We start from the raw sequence: 23,408 nt of genomic DNA, 5'->3' as shown, positions 1-23,408 counted from the left end.
CCAGGGGGTGTGCAGGAGGCAGCTGATCGATGTTTCTCTCTCATTGATGTTTCTAACTCTCTGTCTCTCTTCCTTCCTCTCTGTAAGAAATCAATAAAATATATTAAAAAAAAAAAAGCAATTTTTACCCCACCCCCAGGTCATGAAAATATTCTCCCATCCTCTCTTCTAAATCTTTATTGTTTTACCTTTCAAATTTAGATCTGCAATCCACCTGGAAATGATTCCTGGGTATGGTGGGAAGTGGAATCAAGTTTCTTTTTGGGGGTAGGTAAATTCAATTGACTCAACACCATCTACTGAAAAGATTATCTTTTTTCCTATGGCTCTGCAATGCTACCTTTTGTGATTAATTTAGTATCCATATACGTGTGGCTTTGTTTCTGGACTCTATTCTTCTCCATTGGCTTAATTTATCTATCTTTCCCCCCAGATCACTCTGTCTTGGTTACTAGCCTATATAATAAAGAGGTAATATGTAAATTGACCCTCATGCCCTCATAAGATGGCTGCCTACGACCAGGCTGGCAAGGGGGTTAGTGAGGGACAACCAAAGGACTGAACAGCAGGCTGCATGGGGCAACCAGGCCAGCAGGGGGGCCATGAGGGGCCATGAGGGGTGACCAGGCCAGCGGGGGTGGGGCAGTTAGGGGCAACCAGGCTGGCAGAGGGGGGCCATTGGGGGCAACGAGGCCAGCAGGGGGTCAGTAAGGGGCGACCAGGCTGGCGGGGGGGATGCAGTTGGGGGCGACCAGGCCAGCGGGGGGGCAGTAAGAGGCAACCAGGCTGGCGGAGGGGGGTGCAGTTGGGGGCGACCAGGCTGGCGGGGGTGCAGTAAGAGGTGACTAGGCCGGCGGGGAGGGGGTGCAGTTAGGGGCGACTAGGCCAGCAGGGTGGAAGTTGGGGGCAACCAGGCAGGCAGGCAGGTGAGCGATTAGGAGCCAGCGGTCCAGGATTGTAAGAGGGATGTCTGACTGCCAGTTTAGGCCCGATCCCCAGATTGGAGAGGGTGCAGGCTGGGCTGAGGGGACCCCCCCCACACACATGAATTTCATGCACCAGGCCTCTAGTAGTTTTTTAATAACTGTTTATACCTGATTGTATAGGTTCTCCCACTTGTCTTTCTTTTTCAGCAAGGGTTGATGAGACTATGTAGGAAGAGGAATTCTTGTATACTGTTAGTGAGATGTAGATTGGTACACACAATTTGAAAAGAGTTTGGGCAGTCCACACTGAAGATTCATATATTATGACACAGCATTTCCACTCCTACATATAGACCAAACAGAAAAGTGTGTATATGTTCACCAAGAAGCAGGTCCAAGAATATTTTCACAATGTTCTTTATGTGGACAAAAATCTGGAAATAACTTAAGCATCCATCCACAATAGAATGGATTAATGCACTGTGGTATAGTCATCTACCCAGCCATACGAATGAATGGATCTAGTGTGAGTGGCTGTGTCCTTATACAACTACAGCTCCTGTTGTGTGGCTCCTCCAGAGTTCCAGCTCTTGCTGGGCTCCAGTAACACATTCCTTCCTCTTGTTTTTCAGGCTTGAGGAGGGGGGAAGAGGGAGGTGAGTCTGTGAGTACAGTAATCCTGCCCACACCTCTATACATAGCTCTTCCATTAAATACCTTCATTAAAACACAGATGGTGAATTCTTTTTCATGCCAGATTGTGAATGACATACACACACACACACACGCACACAAATTTTTTGTATGAATACATAAATGTGCTCAGATCATACATACAACTGTTAATAGGCTTATGCAATTAAATCATTCTAATACAATTTCTATTTCTTTTTATTTACTAGTAGATTATCAGGCTCTAGAACTCATAGGAACTTTAAAAACCAACTTGTCAAATCCCAGTTTTGGGTAAGTACACTGTTTCACCATGTAAAATCCATTTCCAGGTCACACAGCTGTATTGGTGGTGAAGTGAAAATTAGAACTCAAGTCCCTGATACAGAGCACGATGAAATGCCATTCCTCTTACACACTCTTAGATTTAAACACATTTATGAGTTTCAAACTATTGCAATTATTATCATTATTGAAGCTCAAAAAGTCCTACGGGGAGTGGGAGCCTCCTCAAGTTGGCTCCTGAGTCCTTCTGACATAATCCTAGTAGTTAGTAGCTGCCATGCAATATGGTATTACAAGATGCTACAGGCTTATCCCCTATTTTTTTTTTTTTTTGCTCCACACTTGGAATCAGACATTTCTTTAAAAATTCCAATTTCTTTTAGTTAGAAATAACTTCATAAATAAAGGCTGAACTAGAAAACATACAAGAGCAAGTAAATGCAACAGGTAATACTCAAAGAGAAACAGAAAGTGAAAAAAAGGAAAGTTTTTTAAATAAAAAAGAAATGAAGAGAGAAAAAGATAGAGAAGATCAAAGGCATGAACAAACACTATATTCTATAAATTAAAAATGAAACAAAAAATTTGTGATGGTCTCTATGGGGACTAAATAAATAAATAAACTATTTGGCCTATGAATTATATCTCAAAGCTGTTTTTAAAAAGTAAAAATAAAGAAGATAGTTGAACCACATTAGCATTGTTGCAGTACATATCCATCCTATATAATAAAAAGGCAATATGCAAATTGACTGTCACACAATCACAAGATGGAGGCACCCACAGCAGGGGCAGGGCCGGCCGCTCCATGTGCCTGCCACAGGAGTCTCCTCAGCCCCGCCGGGGGCCTTGGGTCCTCCTGCACCCCCCACTGACTGACAACTCGCCCAGGCTCCTCCAACGAGCTGCCCATCCTTCTCTTCCTCCCTCCCCCAAAGCTGAAGCCTAACTGTGGTGTCCAACAAATTGAAAGTTATACCTCATGTCATTGAGAGTATCCTCCAATCCCCAGCCCCACTGGGGGCCTCAGGTCCTCCTGCACCTCGCCACTGACTGAATCTCAGGCAAGCTGCAGATGGTGGCTGCCCAGCCGCCCAGGGCCGGCCTGAGGCTCAGGTAACCAGGGCCCGCCAAGTCTTGCACTGCCGGCAGTGGCAGCAGCAGAGGTGTGATGGGGGTGTCGCCTTCCCTAGATTGCCGAGTTGCCTCCCGCCCCTCAGGCCTCCCAGACTGTGAGGAGAGGCAGGCGGGCTGAGGAACACCCTGCCCCTGCCAGTGCATGAATTTTCATGCACCAGGCCTCTAGTTAGATATAATATTCTACCTCTTTGCTCTCATTTATTCATAGTTTTACAGGTAATTATATATTAAATGCCTAACACCCATTTTTATGTCAATGTCTCTAGTTATTTGGTGGTCTGAAGCTTTTTCTCTGATAGATTTTTCAGGAAGGGTTCATGAGAATAATATTTTGTGGCTTTGTTCCCTATCATCTTCTGAAGATGACCAATCTCTGCTGGTAATAGTTTGTCCATGTACTTTATAACTGAAAGTTAATTTTGAGTGGTCTAAAATCTTTGTTTCATGCTTTCTAATATTACTCCTTTTTTTCTTTTTTCCTGGCATAAAGCATTGTTGTAAAAAATTCTGATTATAATCTGATTTTTCCCCTTAAAAATCACAGGCTCTTTTTTCTACAAATACAGAGAAATTTTCTCTTTCTTTAAAGACCAATGATTTTAATATAATATGTGTGGTATTGGTTGCTCTGGGTCATAATCTCAACTATGTGGTATGCTCTTTCAATATGCAGTTTCAAATCTTTTTCATTTTCAGGCTCTTCATTTCTTTTTTATTTAAAAAAACTCCCCTCTTTTTCACTTTTTATTTCTCTTCAGGTATTATCTGTTGCATTTACTTGCTCTTGTACCTTTTCTAGTTTAGCCTTTATTTGTGAAATTATTTCTTCCACTTGATTCTTGTTATTATTGAGTTCTATCACCTCATTTCTGAGTTTTTCCAAGTCTATTTTATGTTTTATTTCCTATCACTTTTAAAAATGACATTCATTTTGAAATAGCAGTTTATAATTTTGATCGGTTTTGTGGACACGTCTTTTTGGCATGCTTTCATTGTCCTTTGGGATGTTATTCTTATTATTTTTTTTCTTTTGTGGGATTTGACCTTGATATCATTCAATTTTTGAGTTTTGTGTGAAATTGGTTTTTTATTTAGAAATAAGATGGAGTTTAGGAAAGCTTTTCTAATTTCATAGAGCTCCCTCTTCTGTTGTTTTGGTGTAGTGTTAAAAAATATGGTGGTTTGCTTTCTGGGGTTTTCTGACCTTGTTCTCCGCTCCCATTTAAGTCTAGCCTTTCTATTTTCATGCAATATTTACTTATACTAAAAAGTTATTCATTGTTTATCTGAAATTCAAATGTAACTTGGAATCCTACATTTTTATTTGTTAAATATGGCAACCCTTGTTGTAAATATTTTCCATGGGCTCTGGTTTTGCTGTCTAATTGTTCTGCTGTTGTTATGTGGAGATTTGTAGAGACTGAAAAACTATGCTGCTACCTTCCTAGAATCCATCGTGTAATTTTCAAATGTAGTCTTTCCTCCTTGGTACAGTCCTCCCTTCCCTCACACATATATTACCACATATCTCCTAAACCAGCATGTCGCTTTTCTATAGTTTTTGTTATGTTTATAGAATGACATACACATATGCATTATATGTATATAGTTTTCTTTTAATTTTTTTAAAAAATAGGATCATATATACATTTCCCATCATCTTGCTTTTCTCAGAGGAAATCTCTCTAAATCACCTCATAGAATTATTTTTTAAATATATGTTTTTATTGATTTCAGAGAAGAAGGGAGAGGGGGAGAGAGAGAGAAACATCAATGATGAGAGAGAATCATTGATTGGCACGCCCCACACTGGGGATTGATACTGAAACCCGGGGGTTGAACCACTGATGCTTCAACCACTGAGCCACACCCACCAGGCTTGGGCTGGCTATTTCTAACTGTGCTTAAAGACAATGAAAGTCTTCAGGTTTTAAATTCCTGCCTCATGGCCTGGTTAGAGAACCAGGGAGTTCCTAAAACTGCCCTAAAATATCTTCATGTAGTCCCATATGTGGATTGTTGAATTAACACCCAGCAATAGCTGAGTTTGTACTGTAGAATGATTAAATGGCCAATTGGGAGACAATGGGGAGAAGTCGGGGGAGAGGGATGGGTGCTATACATGCTCTGAAGTAGTAACTAATAAACAGTGCTCTTTCTCCTACTGTCAGAATACATGGTTCTGAGAATCAAAGGGTTGAAAGTGGTAGTGTTAGTTCTCAAGATTACATCCAATGACCCACCTGTAAAATGTTTGCTCCTTATTCTTCCAATCTTTGGTTCTATTTGTTTAGAGGTTTTAGCACCCAAGGAATTATGTTTCCACTATTGGACAAAACAAGGGTTTCACTGAATTGAAAGTTGAAACTGTCACCTAGTCGTTTTGTGCTCCGTATGCACCTGGATTAACAGGACAAAAAAGAGGTTACTGTTTGGCTGGGGATTATCAAAGGGAAAATTATCAGAGAGATACAGGAACACTGCTTAAAAAACAAAGCGAGAGAAGAATATGTCTGGAATATAAGGGATCTTCTGGAACACTTAAGAATGATATATCTCTGTCCTGGCCGGGTTGGCTCAGTGGTTGAAGCATCAGCCCTCAGATTGAAAAGTCTCAGGTTTGATTCCAGTCAAGGGCACATAACTCTGCAGGCTTGATCCCCAGCCCCTGTTGGGGCTCATGGGGGAGATAACCAATCGATGTGCCTCTCTCACATTGATGTTTCTCTCTCTCTTCCCTCCTCCCTTCCCTTCGCTCTAAAAAAATCAATGGAAAAAATATCCTCAGGTGAGGATTACCCCCCCCCCCAAAAAAAAGAAAAAAAAAGAATGACATATCTGGTAATAAAAGTTAATAGATGACCCTGGCTGGGTAGCTCAGTTGGTTAGAGTGTCATCCCAATATGCAAGGTTGGGGTTTTGATCTCTGATCAGGGCACACACAAGAAGCAACCAATAAATACATAATAAATAAGTAAAATAATAAACTGATATTTCTCTTCTCTCGCTCTCTCAAACAAAGCAATCAAAAGAAGAAAAAGTTAATAGAAGAGATGCTGAGAACTGGCTGAGATACAGGCTGAAAGAGAACGTGAACTAGACATTATACGTGAACTAGACATTATAAAGTGTTACAGTAATGTTGTGTAACTTGTGCCCAGTTGCAGAAATGGAGCCACCTTATTTTTCCTCACATTATGCATATGTAATTAATTACATACATATAATTAAATTTCTATTTAGAAATGTATATTTTCATTTTTCTTGTATCTTTCTTCTATTCTATATAAGGTGGATTGTTTTGGTTAGCTGATATGGTATAACAAACCATCTCAAAATGTAATGACAAAACAACAACAATAACAACAACAACAACAACTTATTAACTTTCACAATTCTGTGAGTGACTGGGTAATTCTGATTCACATGTATGGAAGACCATATTTTCCCAATAAATTTCTTTTTTATTGAATTTATTGGGGTTACATTGGTCAATAAAATTATATAGGTTTCAAGTGTACAATTCTACAAGACATCATCTGCATATTGCACTGTGTGCTCACCATCCAAAGTCTGCTCTCCTTATGTCACCATTTATCCCATTTATCAACAAATTTGTTTTTATTTATTTTTAATCTTTTAAAATATGAAATTTACAGTTGTTCCACATCCTTGCTAATACTTTGTATTGTCTTTTAAATTTTTATTGATTGATTTTAGAAGGAGAGAAAGAAACATGGATTTGTTGTTCCACTTATTTATGCATTCATTAATTGATTCTTGTATATGTCCTGACCAAGAATTGGACCCACAACCTTGGCATATCAGGATGATGCTATAACCCACTGAGCTACCCGAACAGGGCTCCAATAAGTTTATTTTTAAAATTAAGTTGACCAGAGTAATTTCTTTTTTTTTTTTATTTCAAGCTGGTTATTTTTATTTTTTTTTATTTTTTTAAATTAAATCTTTATTGTTCAGATTATAACATTTGTTCCTCTTCCCCCCCCCCCCATAACTCCCCTCCTCCCAGTTCCCACCCCACCCTCCGCCCTCACTCCCCACCCACTGTCCTCATCCATAGGTGCACGATTTTTGTCCAGTCTCTTCCTACATCTCCCACACCCCTTTCCCCCCCAAGAATAGTCAGTCCATTCCCTTTCTATGTCCCTGATTCTATTATAATCAACAGTTCATTCTGTTCATCAGATTATTTATTCACTTGATTCTTAGATTCACTTGTTGATAGATGCATATTTGTTGTTCATAATTTGTATCTTTACCTTTTTCTTCCTCTTCCTCTTCTTAAAGGATACCTTTCAGCATTTCATATAATCCTGGTTTGGTGGTGATGAACTCCTTTAGCTTTTCCTTATCTGTGAAGCTCTTTATCTGACCTTCAATTCTGAATGATAGCTTTGCTGGATAAAGTAATCTTGGTTGTAGGTTCTTGCTATTCATCACTTTGAATATTTCTTGCCATTCCCTTCTGGCCTGCAAAGTTTCTGTTGAGAAATCAGCTGACAGTCGTATGGGTATTCCCTTGTAGGTAACTGGGTTTCTTTCTCTTGCTGCTTTTAAGATTCTCTCTTTGTCTTTTGCTCTTGGCATTTTAATGATGATGTGTCTTGGTGTGGTCCTCTTTGGATTCCTTTTGTTTGGGGTTCTCCGCGCTTCTTGGACCTGTAAGTCCATTTCTTTCACCAGGTGGGGGAAGTTTTCTGTCATTATTTCTTCAAATGGGTTTTCAATATCTTGCTCTCTCTCATCTTCTGGCACCCCTATAATTCTGATGTTGGTACGCTTGAAGCTGTCCCAGAGGCTCCTTACACTATCCTCGCATTTTTGGATTCTTTTTTCATTTTGCTTTTCCGGTTGGGTGTTTTTTGCTTCCTCGCATTTCAAATCATTGACTTGATTCTTGCGCTCCTCTGGTCTGCTGTCGGGAGTCTGTATAATATTCGTTATTTCAGTCCGTGTATGCTTAATTTCTAGTTGGTTCCCCAATATAACATCGAGGGTCTCATTAGTTTTCTTGTAGATCTCATTAAGTTTATCGGCAGCTTCTAAACAGTTCTTGAGAGACCTTAAAAGTGTGGTTCTGAACTCTATATCTTTCATTGACAATTTTGTCCTGTTTCTTTGTCTCCGCATTTTGTTATGCTTCCTTGGTGCTCCCCCTAGTGGTCTTTGTGTGCAGTCTTATAGTTAAACCTTGATCGTTGTAGCTAATACCAGGGAGGGTTTGACCTCCAGGCCAAGTGGCTATGAGAATCAGCTGTGTCAGCAGTGAGAGAACTTCTGTCCTCTAGGGAGGTGCTAATCTAGCCTTTGCCTGAGGCTATCCAGCAAATGCCTCTGTGCAGGGCTTGGGCGGGGTGAGTCGCACAGGATCAACAGGGTGGGCCGGAGAGAGCAGTTATGGCGGCTCTCAGTCCTGTCCCCAGGGGCTCTGCCTCTCTGAGTCCCAGCACCCGCTGCAAAGCTCGGAGAGAAAGCTGCACTCGCTCTGACCGAAGCCAGATAGTCCCGCTTCTCCCGTTTGAGTCTGGGTCCCTAAAGACTCGCCTGTATCTGGAGCTCAGAGTCTGCGACTCCCTCCCGATTGAAAACGCCAACCGCGCCCTCCGCCGCCAGCCCGCTCCGCGCACTCCGCACCTCAGAATTTGACTTCAGCACTGCGCCTCCTCTGAGTGTCCGTATGCGTTTCTCTTTCCTCCTAGTTGTAGGACTTCCACTCAGCCAGCGTTCCTGTGGTTCTGGGTGATGTCCGTTCCGTCTTTTAGTTTCACTTTTGAAGTAGTTGTTCAAAGCAGCAAACTCCAGCGTTAACCTATGCCGCCATCTTGGTTTCCAGAGTAATTTCTATTGCTTATTATCAAACACACCAATTGGGACAGAAATTGTTCCCTAAGAATATGTCCCAAGTAAAATACCCTTGAAGAATTATGGGGTATATGGAATTGATCATCAGGCCAAGATAAGGCAGTGAGACTCCAATTAATATTGGGGGAGAGAAAACTAATACCTCATGGCACCCAATGGAGAAATAGCAAAGTCCTATGGAACTGGGTAGCAGGGGCCTAGAATACACTCCAGAGCATGCTGGATGCTTGAACAAAGCAGTCCTAGTGGCAGAGATGGGTACTACGTATGAACTCAATCATATGGTCTTCCTTTCACTGAATTTGACCCAACTACCACCACTTTTAAGTACCCAATTGCTGATAACAGCATCCAGCTGTGAACCAGTAATATGGCTCAGTAAGTGGATCAGTAAGTTGACACAGTAATTTTGTACTCACAGGAATAGAAGCTTATTGCATATTTCATGTTGTCCTTACTGGTGTATCATATACTGAATTTATTATATATTGTATACACACACACATACACACACACACACAAGACAAAATTTCTTTCTTCGTATGCCACACATTAACGTCAATCATTTCTTTTTCTGATTATAAAAGCACTGTCAAAATGAAGCTATTAACCATCGGTAGAAATGACTCATTCTAAGGGAAAGTTTGCCACCAGGATTCAACTGCAGGTTCTAATCAGCTTTCCCTCCACCCACTCAAGCACCTGGAGTACACTTCACTTTCAGCTCACCTACGGCCCCCAGCAGCCAGCTGGGAAAGGAGATTAAAGGTTCCCCAGTAGGAGACATCTTTATCAGCCCTGGTGAAACCATATTTATTTTGAAGTTCTATTCAGAATCTTTGGCCCAGCCAATTTCATTCAATAATGTTCCCCAAGCACCTCCTTATATGCCCAGCACGGTTTTAGGCACTAGGCATGCAGTGGTATGCAAAACAAACAACAAAAAAACCCCACTTCTTTCATGGAGCTTGCATCTTGGGGTGGGGGTGGGGGGGAGATAGACAATAAACAAATGTTGGGTGGTGATAAGTACTAAGAAGAAAAATAAAGCATGGGTAAGGGTGTGGGTGTATCTGGTTGTCAGAGAAGGCCTCTCTGACATGTGAGCAGACCCTGTGAAGTGTGTTCCAGGCAGTGGGAACAGCAGGGGCAAGACCCTAAGGTGGGGAGGCTTTCTATCTTTTGGAAATGTGAGGAGGTCAGGGTGGCTGGAGTGAGGTGAGCAAGAGGAATGGGCAGGGATTTAGCACTGGAGCCTGATCGTGTAGGCTCTTATAGGCCATGGTTAGGACTTCCGATTTCATTCTGAATGAGGTTGAAAGCCCTTTCGGGGTTTTGAATAGAGATATGAAATGCTCAGATTAATGATTTAAGGGGGTCATTCTTGTTCTCCTGTAGAGAGTCGTCTATGATGGCAACTAGTTTCATACCTAAGTTTTTTTATTTTCAGCCATGTCAAAAAATGCAAGCTCCTCTCCTTTCCTCTCATTGCAGGGCTTTCATTTGCATATTTTTGCCAGTCTTTGGCTAGTCCTACACTGCGGTCCTCCTTCCTTCAAAGCTGTCCTACAATTGTAGACAACCTTCCCTGCCCTCATAGTCTCTTACCTCATCCTATCCTTAACTGACACTCTGTTTGCAACTGAGGGCACAGCTGTCTTGCAGCATCTGCAGATGTTGACAGTTTCTCATGTTCCACTTACAACAGGTTGAGGACTTGGGCTGTGCCTGCTCCTCCTGTTCCATTGGGAGCTTCTACACTGTAGGGTTCGATGGGAAGTAGCATAGACTGTGTAACAAGACAGATCTGGCTTGAAGCTGTATTGCACTTTCTCTTCTTTTTTTGATTCTCAACCAAGGATATATGTGTGTGCGTTTTTAATTGATTTTGAGAGACAAAGTGGGGCGGGGGGGGGGGGCGGGGAGAGAAAGAAACATCGGTCCTAGCCTGTTTGGCTCAGTGGATAGAGTCGACCTGCGGACTAAAAGGTCCCATGTTCAATTTCGGCAAGGACACATGCCCGGGTTGTGGGCTCTATGCCGAGTAGGGGGTGTGCAGGAGGCAGCCAGTCGATGGTTCTCTCTCATCATTGATGTTTCCAGCTCTCCCTCTCCCTTCCTCTCTCAAATCAATAAAAATACATTTTAAAAAAAGAAATAAACATTGATATGTGAGAGAGAAACATCATTCGGTCCCTTTGATGTCCATATGGCACTCCTTGTCACTTACCTGAATGGTGTGCTGGGAAAATGTGGTATCTGACCCACCTTCTCTATAATTCAGCATTTGTCTCCATCCTAGATTTTTTTTTTTAAATTATTAGTTTGAGTCAAACTGACATATGTAGGGGAGCAAAATCTTAAATGCTCCCTCCATCCTAGGGGTTTTTAATATCCACACAAGAAAACCTGTTTCAGAAACTCACTCTTATAACCACACCTGGGGCCTTTTAAACTTCAATATTTTGGTCTCCAGTTAAAACCTCCTGTTTCTTTATCTATCCCTTATGCCATCTAACCATTTTGTGCACTTAGTCTGAGTGCCTCTCCAAGTCTGACAGCTGTATCCCAGGGCTACACCTTTTCTCCCTTTTGGCTTAGACTTCCTCCTATGGATCAGTGAGGGATTTTGGTTTCAGTCAACAGAAACTGACTCTTGCTAGCTTCAGCAATATTGTACAGTGGGGCCTTGACTTAAGAGTGTCCCGACTAAGGAGTTTTTTGAGATACCAGCTGTCTCTCAGCTGATTTTTTGCATTCAGTTGACAGAGTAATTTGAATTAACGAGCTCCTTAACGAGCTCCGTCTTGGAACGAATTAAACTCATAAGTCAAGGCCCCACTGTACTAGTAACTAGAGAGATATTGTAGGGCTCCTAGAACCAGTGGGAAAGCTGGATACCAGGCTTGGAAAAGGGGTGGTATCTTATGTTACGCTTATCATTCAGTAAATTTTTAAAAATATATATTTTATTGATTTCAGAGAGGAAGGGAGATGGAGGGAAAGAGAGAAACACCAATGATGAAAGAGAGTCATTGATTGGCTGACTCCTGCACACCCCACACTGGGGATCATGCCTGTAACCTAGGCATGTGCCCTGACAGGGAATTAAACCTTGACCTTCTGGTTCATAGGTAGACATGCAACCACTGAGCCACGCCGGCTTGGCTCATCCAGTAAATTTATTTCCTCTCCTCTATCAACCTTCATGGGGGAAATATGTTGAATTGGCTCATCTGACTTATTTTTTACCTTCTCAATCAGAAAAGGATTATATCACTTTTTAGTCTTTTTTTTCAATTATAGTTTACATTCAATATTATTTTGTATTAGTTTCAGGTGTACAACACAGTGGTTAGACAGCTATATACTTTACAAAGTGTTCACCCCGGTATTTCCAGTACCCACCTGGCACCAAACATAGTTATTACAGTATTATTGACTGTATTCCCTATGCTGTATTTTATATCCGCAAGACCAAATTGTAACTACTAATTTGTACATCTTAATTGCTTCACTTTTTCACCTAGTCCCTGAATCCTCCTCCCCTCAACTATCAGACACTTCCTGTATCTGAGCCTGTTTCAATTTTATTCATTTATTTTATTCTTTAGATTCCACATACAAGTAAAACATATGGTATTCATCTTCATCTGGCTAACTTATTCATGTAGCATAATACCCTCTAGGTTTATCCATGCTGTCGCAAATGGTAAAGTTTCATTTTTTTATTTAATGGCTGACTGGCCCATGTGATTTGCTTTGGCCAATGAATTGTGGGAGGAAGTTTCTACTCATGGAGCTTCTTAAATATATTTTATTGATTTTTTTACAGAGAGGAAAGGAGAGGGATAGAGAGTTAGAAACATCGGTCAGCTGCCTCCTGCACTCCCCCTCCCCCCTACTGGGGATGTGCCCACAACCAAGGTACATGCCCTTCACTGGAATTGAACCTGGGACCCTTCAGTCCAAAGGCTGATGATATATCCACTGAGCCAAACCAGTTAGGGCTGGAAAAAGCATTCTTAAGGTAACCTGGTCCCAAAATAATGAAAGACAGAGTGGAGTCAAGGCACCACAGCCAACTCATACACTGTAGCCTGAAACAGCTATCCCCAGGCAACCAGCTGGTACAAAGGCAAGAAGTAGTGCTTTTTATTATAGGTCTCTGAGATTTTGTGATTGCTTATTACACAGCATTAAGTGTGACTAGCTGACCAAGAAAGGCAAGAACCAAGGAAGGCTGGGGAGCAGGACCCATGACTCAGGTCATGCCATAAAAACCAGTTGGTGACCTGGCCAGGTAACTCAGTTGGTTAGAACATCATCACAATATGCCAAAGTTGGGGGTTTGATCCCTGGTCAGGGCACATACTAGAATCAACCAATGAGTGCATAAATAAGTGGAACAACAAATCAATATTTCTCTCTATTTCTTCTCTCTCTCTCTAAAAAACTTGACAACAAAAAGAATCAGTCCGTGAGACTGTATCTGCTTGTTCCATTGGCCATTGCTACTGCTGAACTCTCAACTCCACCACTATGAATGTGTTCTAGTGTTCTAAGCCAGTACTTTAATGTGCCTATGAAACACCTGGGATTTTGTTAAACTGCAGGCCCTGACTGGTATGGCTCCGTTGGTTGGAGCACCATCCTGTACACCAAAAGGTGGTGGATCGATTCCCAGTCAGTGAACATACCCAGGTTTTGAGTTTGATCCCTGCTTGGGCAATCAATTGATGTTTCTCTCTCACATTGATGTTTCTTTCTCCATACTCTCTGTAAAAATCAATTAAAAATGCAGATTAGTTAGGTCTGAGTGGGGCCTAAGATTCTGCATTTCTAATAAGCCCTGGGGTGATGCTACCCAGAATATGCTTCGAGTAACAAAGTTCTGAACTGTTCCTGCTTTAAACCTTCAGAGTAAAGTCACAGCCCTGGCCAGTTTTTCTCAGTGGTTAGAGTGTCAACCCATGGACTGAAGGGTCCTGGATTTGATTCCAGTCAAGGGCATGTACCTCGGTTGCAGGCTCAATCCCTGGCCCTAACCAATCGATGTGTCTCTCTCACATTGATGTTTCTCTCTCTCTGTCTCTCCTCTCTTCCACTCTCTCTTAAAAATTAATAGAAAAATATCCTCAGGTGAGGATGAACAACAACAACAAAAAGAGTAAAAGTCACAGATGGGAGCATCCAAATGTGTGAACCTAGGTCACAAGTCCATGCCCTGGCTGCTGGGTGGCAGGGAGAAGGATGATTTTCTGTAGTAGGTGGGGAAGAACTGTATTGTCCTTGATATTTGACAGGGAAAAGAAAGGAGTGGTTCTCAGTCATTATTGTGCATCAGCATTACTTGGGGGTGGTATGGTCTTAAAAATCAGATCCTGGGTGCCAACCCAGACTTCCTAAATCTTATTCGATGGGCAATGGGAGCTGGGATTCTTCATAAAACATATACCTCAGGTTATTCTGATAAAGGTAGTCTGTGGACCACACTTTGATTAACATAAATGAAAACCAGGAAACCTGAATTGAATCAACTTGTTAATTCAATCAATTTAACCCACTCACCTGAATAAAGGATCTTTGTTGGTACCTATCTTTCCTCTGCTCCATGAGAAATCCCCATGTTTCTCCTGTCTGAGGGTAATCCCTGCACCTGAATCATCCATTATCCTCTCTCATTTTATCAGTTCTCTTTTGGTTTTGTTTTCTAGATTCAATGTCTTCCCTTCTTTTGGGTCAATCTTCTCTGCCCCATTAGTGGGCAGGTCCAGTCTAAACCGTCTCTCAGGCCTGTGTCAAATTAGACATATGGTGAGGAGAGCAAAAAGCTGTCTATTATAGAGGAAGGAGATCTTAATTGGGTTTTTGAATTTTAACCATAAGGCAAAGAGCAGAAGACCTCCCTACCCACCCCGCCCAGTTGAAAATCCCTGTATAATTTAAAATATATATATTTAATGTTTTGTATTGATTTGAGAGAGAGAGAGAGAGAGAGAGAGAAACATCAATGATGAGAGAGAATCATTGATCAGCTGCCTCCTGCAAGCCCCACACTGGGGATGGAGCCCGCAACCCTGGCATGGGCCCTAACCAGAATTGAACCATGACCTCCTGGGTCATAGGTTGATGTTCAAACACTGAGCAACACTGGCGGAGTTCCCTGCATAATTTTTAACTTCCCCAAAACTTTACTGCTAATAGCCAACTACTGACAAGAGCCTGACCAATAATATAAGCAGGATTAACACATATTTTGTATGTTATATGTATTATATGCTGTATACTTACACTAAAGTAAGCTACATAAAAGAAACTGTTAAAATTATAAGAGAAAATACATTTATAGTATTTATTGAAAAAAATCAGCCTATAAGTGGACCTGCACAGTTCAAACCCTTGTTGTTCAAGGATCAACTGTACTCATATTCCATTGAAAGGTGTTCAAAAGAGCCCCGACACTTTGGGCTCCAGTCCACAATCTACCTTTATAATTTTGCCAGGATCTAGTCTTTGGTGGATAGGATATACATCCTTGGCAATACCCCTAAAACTTACGCCACCAATGTTGATTCAGTACCATTGCCAATTTATCTCTGCTATTGTGGGTAATACCATGAAGAATATTGGCTGGAGTCCACTTTGACTATGGCCATCTTCTTAGTAATGGCAAAGCACCCAAAGATTCTTTAATTTGCCATTTTATAGGGGTTCCTGAAGTGCTCAGAAAATCGTTATTTCTAAAGCATTTCAAAGTCGTTGACTATACTAAGACATATGTACTATCAGAATACATAGTTGCTCCTTTATACTTTATTAGCTTATAGATCTGGGCAATTACTGGACTTACAGAGATGGTATTGACTCAGCCAGCCATTTACTAGGTAAGAGGCTTTGGGCCTTAGATTCTTCAAATATAAAATGACACTTGTCTCATAGAACTGCAAGCATTTAATGAGTTACTTGAGTTACTGTACTGGTATAATAGTCAACGAACAGTACCTACCACTAAACCAGTGGTTCTCAACCTTGGCTGCACATTAGAATCACCTGGGAATCTCTTTTAAAATCCTGATTTCTGGGCCTCGTCCTCTAGAAATTCTGTTTCTTTGTAACTAATGCTGTGGCCCCACCCCATAACAAAGAAACAGAATTTCCGGAGGACGAGGCCCAGAAATCAGGATTTTAAAAGAGATTCCCAGGTGATTCTAATGTGCAGCCAAGGTTGAGAACCACTGCACTAACTCCTTACTCCCTTTGATTATCACGACCATCCTATTCAATGGCCCATTATCCTCATTTGACAGAGGCTCAGTCACACCACTTTTAAGTGGCGATGTCAGGACTCACACTCCCATCTTTCTGATTCTAGCTCCCACTCCTTACTTAACGCCTCTACCGCCCTTGTTAGTGACAAGTGCCCATCGTAATAGCCTGTCACCCCTTAGGCACGCAGCCTGTGAAAACTACTAATGCGCAAGTCTGACTCTCATGTGTTGCCCTCGGGTCTGATCTCCCCCGGGTGCAGGGTCAACATTCAGTTCTGGCCGAGGACCGCACTCCCCCCTCCCGCGAGAGGCGCCGGGCCGGGCTTGATTGTGAGCTTACAGTACTGTGATCCAGATCCCGGTCCGTGACGCGGCCAGGGCGTGGCGTCACCTGCCGCTCCCTCCGCCCCCTCCCCGGGCCTTCCCGCCGGCCCCCGCGGCGCGTCCTTAGCAACACGCGCCCTCACTCCCAGCCCCGCCCCGTCCGCGCGGCGCCGCGGGGGGCGGGAGGCGGCGGCGGTCTTTGCGCCTGCGTGAGGCCGCAACCGCCAGTCGGCTCTCTTCCCCTCCCCTCCCTCCCCTCTCCCCTCTCCCCCTCCTCCTCAGTCTCCGACAGCGAGACGCCAAGATGGAGCCTGAGGACCTACCTTGGCCCGGCGAGCTCGAGGAGGAGGAGGAGGAGAAGGAGGAGGAGGAGGAGGCAAAAAAGGAGGAGGAGGAGGTGAAGAGCTTGGATGAGGACGAGGAGGTGAAGAGCTTGGATGAGGACGAGGTGGTGATGGTGGAGGACGTGGAGGACGAGGAGCCGCGGGAACTGGACACGGACTTCAACTACGAGAGCCAGCCGGAGGAGAGTTCGGACGACTACGAGGAGGACGACGAGGCCAAGGCCTGGCTGCAGGCGCACCCCAGCGGGACGCTGCCTCTGCCGTCGCCGCCGAAGCACCGCTACTCCGAGGGCGAGTGGCGCGGCCCGGAGAAGGTGGGTCTGGCGGGGCGGCGGCGCCGCGCGCGGTGGGGCAGCGGGACGGGTCGTCCCTGAGCGCTCGGCCGGGGCTGCCGCGGCTCCTGCCCGGGTCCTGGCCGACGGCTGCCGTCTCCCGTGCTTCCTGGCAGAGCCCCCTCCCGTTTCTCTCGGCAGTTCCCGGGCTTTTTGAATGAGACCAGGTGTTCGGAGGAGCCGGTGTTCCCAGCGCTTGTGGTTAAGGAGAGCTTTGGGGAGGAGGTGGGGCGTGTCGTGCCCCGAAGGAGGGGAAGAGGGGTGGTTGCCCAGGGGCGATCTCTCTGGGCAGGCAGTTAGGGGATTAGTTTGCCCGCGTGAAGGGCACTCCCGAGGGAGCCGGGTGGATTAGGTGTGCACGGCGTGAATAGTTCGTCTCCGGAGGCTCCTCGCAGATGGTGCTTCTCTGCACCCCGGTTTGTAGCGGTAAAGGGGTCCCCAGCAAGCAGGAGCGACTTAGAAACAAACGCATGAGGCTTTTGCCCCCGCAACCCCAAACAGTCTAGAAAACTGAAGCACAAGATAATATGCAATGGAGAAAGAGCTGTTTTTATGGTCCTGACGATCTTGAAGATTTTGGAAATACTTGCGTTGAACTGATGGCTTTTTAAGGGAGAAAACAAGTTGGCTATACAGTTCTGACATCGTTTATTAAGTTTCTGTTCTGTGCAACGTCCATTATGGGAACAAAACAGAAGCCTAGGGGTTATTGTTTAGAGCTGCCCTTGGACGAGATGTAAACTGCAGAGGGAAACAAAGTACAACCGTGGAAGAGATTAGACCTGTGCTGTCTGTGTTCAATTCAGTAGTCACTAGCCACGTGTGGCTCTTTACATCTTAATTAGTTAAAAGCCAAAAAAAAAAAAAAATTAAAAATACGTACTATCCGCTTTTCAAGGGCTCAGTAACCACACTTGACGAGTGGCTACCCTATTGGACAGTGCAGATGTAAAATAGTTTCATCATCACAGAAAGTTGTGTTGGTTAGTGATGCTATGGACTGTCGATCATTAAAGAGGAATAGTTGTGTTGCCCAGTAAGTATTCCAGCGGGTCTTCAATTCATTGAGCATATATATTACTGAGCACTCCCCACTGGCTATGCACTGTGCTGGATGCTAGGGAACCTTGGGGAACCTGTCCCCTATCTCCAGATTCATTTACACTGCACAGTTCTTCATCTTTTCTGACCTACTAATATATACTTTGTTCTTTTTTTTAATATATTTTTTATCGATTAAGATATTACATATGTGTCCTTATCTCCACGTTACCCCCTACCCCCCCACCCCCCTGCTCATGCCCTTACCCTCCCCCCGCCCCCTTGTCCGTGTCCATTGGTTAGGCCTATATCCTTGCATATAAGTCCTTTGGTTGATCTTTCCCCCTTAACCCCACCCTCCCCTACCTTCCCTCCAAGGCCCGACAGTCTAATCAATGCCTCTCCGTCTCTGGATCAGTCCTTGTTCATCAGTTTATGTTATTTATTATATTCCACAAATGAGTGAGATCATGTGGTATTTATCCTTCTCTGACTGGCTTATTTCACTTAGCATAATGATCTCCAGTTCCATCCATGCTGTGGCAAATGGTAAGAGTTCCTTTTTCTTCTTCCTCTTCTTAAAGAATACCTTTCAGCATTTCATACAATGCTGGTTTGGTGGTGATGAACTCCTTTAGCTTTTTCTTATCTGTGAAGCTCTTTATCTGACGTTCAATTCTGAATGATAGCTTTGCTGGATAAAGTAATCTTGGTTGTAGGTTCTTGCTATTCATCACTGAATATTTCTTGCCACTCTCTTCTGGCCTGCATGGTTTCTGTTGAGAAATCAGCTGACAGTCGTATGGGTATTCCCTTGTAGGTAACTGACTTTTTTTCTCTTGCTGTTTTTAAGATTCTCTCTTTGTCTTTTGCTCTTGGCATTTTAATTATGATGTGACTTGGTGTGGTCCTCTTTGGATTCCTTTTGTTTGGGGTTCTCTGCACTTCCTGGACTTGTAAGTCTATTTCTTTCACCAGGTAGGGGAAGTTTTCTGTCATTATTTCTTCAAATAGGTTTTCAGTATCTTGCCCTCTCTCTTCTTCTGGCACCCCTATAATTCGGATGTTGGTATGCTTGAAGCTGTCCCAGAGGCTCCTTACACTATCTTCATATTTTTGGATTCTCTTTTCTTTTTGCTTCTTTGGTTGGGTCTTTTTTGTTTCTTCGTATTTCAAATCTTTGACTTGATTCTTGGGATCCTCTTGTCTGCTGTTGGATCTTTGTAAATTATTCTTTATTTCAGTCAGTGTATGCTTAATTTCTAGTTGGTCTTTTTTCATATCCTCCAGGGTCTCATTAAATTTATTGGCGGTTTCCATAAAATTCTTGAAAAACCTTATAAACGTGGTTTTGAACTCTATATCCAGTCGTTTGCTTTCCTCCATTTCTGTCATTTGTGTCCTGTTTCTTTGTCTCCGCATTTTTTATGCTTCCCTGTGTTGATAGAGTGGCTTTGTGTGCTAGGTGTCCTATAGGGCCCAGTGGCTCAGCCTCCCCAGTTACCTGAGGTGGACACTCTTGGTGCATCCCCTTGTGGGCTTTGTGCACAGTCTTGTTGTAGTTATGCCTTGATTGTTGTAGGTATCACTGGGAGGAATTGACCTCCAGGCCAATTGGCTGTGAGAATCAGCTGTGTCTGCAGTGGGAGAACTTCTGTGCTGAAGACACCCTTCTGGGGCAAGACTTGCTTCAGTGGGGCTTTGGTGATCACTGAGTCTGCCCCCTGAGTGTGTCCCTTATGGATCTGAGGAGTTGTAATCTGGATGGTCCCACACTGACCACTGGGTACACTGGCTCTTGGACCTAAGGAGGTGCTAATTTAGTCTCTGCCTGAGGTTACCCAGCAGGAGTTACGAAAAGAACTGCAGATTCCCCTTCCTTTTTTGGAGTTTGGAGGTGCCCAGATGAGGCCCAGCTGTGAAGCCATGCAAGCTGCTGTGGGGCCTTGGGCCTTCTCTTGGAGGTTCTGGGTCTGTCTGGCCCAGCTGTAATTTGTTAGGTAATTTTAGATTGCAAAGGGCCAGGGCATTCATATGCAAAAGCCTCTGCGCAGCCTGGGTGGGGCGGGGTCTCAGGGAATCAAAGGGCGGAGCAAGCAGCTATGGTGGATCTTCAGCCCTGCCCTAAGGGGCCGCAGGTCTCAGTGTCCGGGTAATTTAATTGCCGCAAGCACCTCTGAGAGAAAGCCACCCTGGAGTTCTGAGTTCTGCCCGCTGCCAGACAGTCCAGTTTCTCCCCGAATGAGTCCTGGGTCCCCAGAGACTTCCCGGAATTGGAGTTCAGAGTAGTCGGGAGCTTGTGACTCCCTCCCAATTCAAAAAGACAGCCGCGTCCTCAGGTGCCAGCCCCTTTCCGCGCCGTGCGCGCTCAAGCCTCGGTACCTTTGCACTTTACTTCCGCAGTTCCTGACTCTCAGTGTGCTTTTCTCTTTCCTTCTAGTTGTAGAATTTCCACTCAGCCAGCCTTCCTGTAGTTCTGGATGATGCCCGTTTTGTCTTTTTGTTGTATTTTTGAAGCTGTAGGAGGCAGCAATATCGGTGTTTACCTATGCCGCCATCTTGGTTTCTCTCCTATACTTTGTTCTTAATCTTTTCATGTGCTCCTAGGATAAAAACTATTAGTTATAGTGTGCTTTTCTCTTAAGGAACTACTGCATTTTATTTGCAGATATTTTATACGTGGTAATGGTTTTAAGTTTAAAAATTTTTTTTTCCTTGACCTGCTTTTGTCAAATTTGACCTCATTATTATGCCATTTTCATACAAGGAATTGGGAAGATTTTTATTTTTCTATGCCCTGGGATAGTTTAAGTAATACATGAATATTTCTTGCATGTTTGAAAAAATAATCATGAAACTACTTTGAGTCTGGATTTCTTTCAGGGTGATAAGACTATATAGACTTGCTTTTCTCGGGTTAATTTTGGTAATTTCTGATTTTTCTAGAAAATAATTTCAGTAAGATTTTCTAGTTAATTGTAATAGAGTACTATATAGTATTTCTTTTTTAATTTTTTTAATTGCATCTGTGGTTATTTCCATTCCTCATTCCTGTTTTGTGTAATTATGCTTTATTTTCCCCTGATCTGATAGCTAGAGGTTTACTTATTTTTTTATCCAAGGAAACAGCTCTTGGATTTAAATTTAATTCTATTTCTTTTCATCATAATTCATTATTTCAGTTTTTATCGGTTACTGTTTCCCTAGATTTATTTTTATAAAATATATTTTTATTGATTTCAGAGAGGAAGGAAGAGGGAGAGAGAGATGGAAACATCAATGATGAGAGAGAATCATTGATTGGCTGCCTTCTGCATGCCCCCCTGGGGATGAGTCTGCAACCCGGGCATGTGCCCTTGACCAGAATTGAACCTGGGACCCTTCAGTCCCCAGACCAGCTCTGTCCACTGAGCCAAACCGCCTAAGGCTGTTTTGATTTTTTTTAACTTAATGTATTGAATGTTTAATTGGCTTATTTAAAAACATTTTTAATAACTTTATTGAGCTATTACACATGTACCGTACAATATACCCTTAAAGTGCACAATTCAGTGGTTTTTCGTATATTCATAGATATGTGCAACCATTGCCACAGTCAATTTTAGAACATTATCATCACCTCAAAAAAAGAATGTACACTTTAGCTATCAGTTCCCTATCTTCCATTCCTCTAAGTAACCATTAGTCTACTTTCTCTATAGATTTGCCTATTGTGGGTACTCAGTATAAATAGAATCATATATTATGTGGTATTTTGTGATTGGTTTATTTAATTTAGCATGATGTTTTCAGGAAATATATATATATAGCATGCGTCATTCCTTTTTGTGGCTGAATAATATTCTATATGGATATACTATATTTTGTTTACCCATTCATTAGTTGATGGGCTTTTTTATTTTATTTTAATCATTTGGCTGTTATGAGGAATGCTGCTGTAAACATTTGTGTATAAGTTTTTGGGTGGACATAAGTTTTTATTTGTTTTGGATATATATGAATGGAATTGCTGGAACATATGGTAACTCTATTTTAACCTTTTGAGGAACTGCCAGACTGTTTTCCAAAGTGGCACCATTTTATATTCCCATAATGTATGAAAATTCCAGTTTCTCCACATCCTCTCCAGCACTTATTATTTGACTTTTTGATTATAGCCATCCTCAGAGTGTAAAATGATACCCTTATTGTGGCATTATTGTTATTTTTAAAATTATCACCCGAGGGTATGCTTTCATTTATTTATTTATTTATTTTTGAGAGAGAGAGAGAGAGAGAGAGAGAGAGAAACATTGCTGTGAGAAATATTGATTAGTTACCTCCCTTACTTGCCCAGACCCAGTATCAAATCTGAAACCTGAGTATGTGCCCTGACTAGGAATTTAACCTGTAACCTTTTAGTGTATGGGACAACACTCCAACCAACTGAGCCATTTGGCCAGGGCTCGCTCTTATTGTGGTTTTGATTTGCATTTCCCTGATGGCTCATGATATTGAGAATCTTTTCATGTATTTATTGGCCATTTATATATCTTTGGTGAAATGTCCATTTCACATCCTTTGCCCATTTTTAATTGGATCATTTGTCTGCTTATTATTGAATTGTATGAATTGCTTATATATTCATATTTTCCATGTCGTGAATCTTCAGATTCCCTTTATAAGGTGTATGATTTGCAGTATTTTCTCCCAGTCTAGGTTGTTTCATATTCTTGATAGTGTTCAAGAATGTGAAGTTCAGTGTTTTTTTTTCCTTTTGTTGTTCATATTTTTGGTATCATATCTTAGAACCTATTGCCAAATGTAAACCTGTTACCCTATGTTTTTTTCTAAGAGTTTAACAAAGTTATTGCTCTAAATAGGTCTTTGATCAATTTTGAGTTAATTATATATACATATATATTTATTAATTTCAGAGAGGAAGGGAGAAGGAGAGAAAGAGAAACATTAATGATGAGAGAGAATCATCGATCAGCTGCCTCCTCCATGCCCCCTACTGGGATTGAGCCTGCAACTTGGGAATGTGCCCTTGCTGGAATTGAACTGTGACATCCTGGTTCATAGTTCGATGCGCAACCACTGACCCACACTGGCCGAGCTTGAGTTAATTTTTTGTTAACAATTTTATTTACTTATTTATTTATTGAACTAGGGGCCCGGTGCACGAAATTCGTGCACTGGGTGTGT

The 23,408-nt window shown here is 42.5% G+C and overlaps 1 protein-coding gene and 1 long non-coding RNA gene across 4 annotated transcripts in view; both read left to right on the top strand.

Annotated features, from left to right (window-relative positions):
* The first annotated feature begins 222 nt into the window (after positions 1-222).
* On the top strand, positions 223-6,231 carry LOC132213803 (uncharacterized). The gene is made up of 3 exons (XR_009448065.1): positions 223-267; positions 1,832-1,892; positions 6,046-6,231. It is a non-coding gene; the product is annotated as an uncharacterized LOC132213803 (long non-coding RNA).
* Positions 6,232-16,750: 10,519 nt separating this feature from the next.
* Positions 16,751-23,408, top strand: part of ALMS1 (ALMS1 centrosome and basal body associated protein) — a 160,971-nt gene continuing 154,313 nt past the window's right edge. For all 3 annotated transcript variants that reach the window (XM_059659421.1, XM_059659422.1, XM_059659420.1), the window contains exon 1: positions 16,751-17,162. In XM_059659421.1, coding sequence (XP_059515404.1) covers positions 16,809-17,162 — 354 coding nt within the window. In that variant the 5' untranslated portion in view covers positions 16,751-16,808. The remainder of the gene's footprint in view (positions 17,163-23,408) is intronic.

Source organism: Myotis daubentonii, chromosome 12 (genome assembly GCF_963259705.1).
Source record: "Myotis daubentonii chromosome 12, mMyoDau2.1, whole genome shotgun sequence".
NCBI lineage: Eukaryota > Metazoa > Chordata > Mammalia > Chiroptera > Vespertilionidae > Myotis > Myotis daubentonii.
This window is presented reverse-complemented; position numbering and strand designations above follow the sequence as displayed.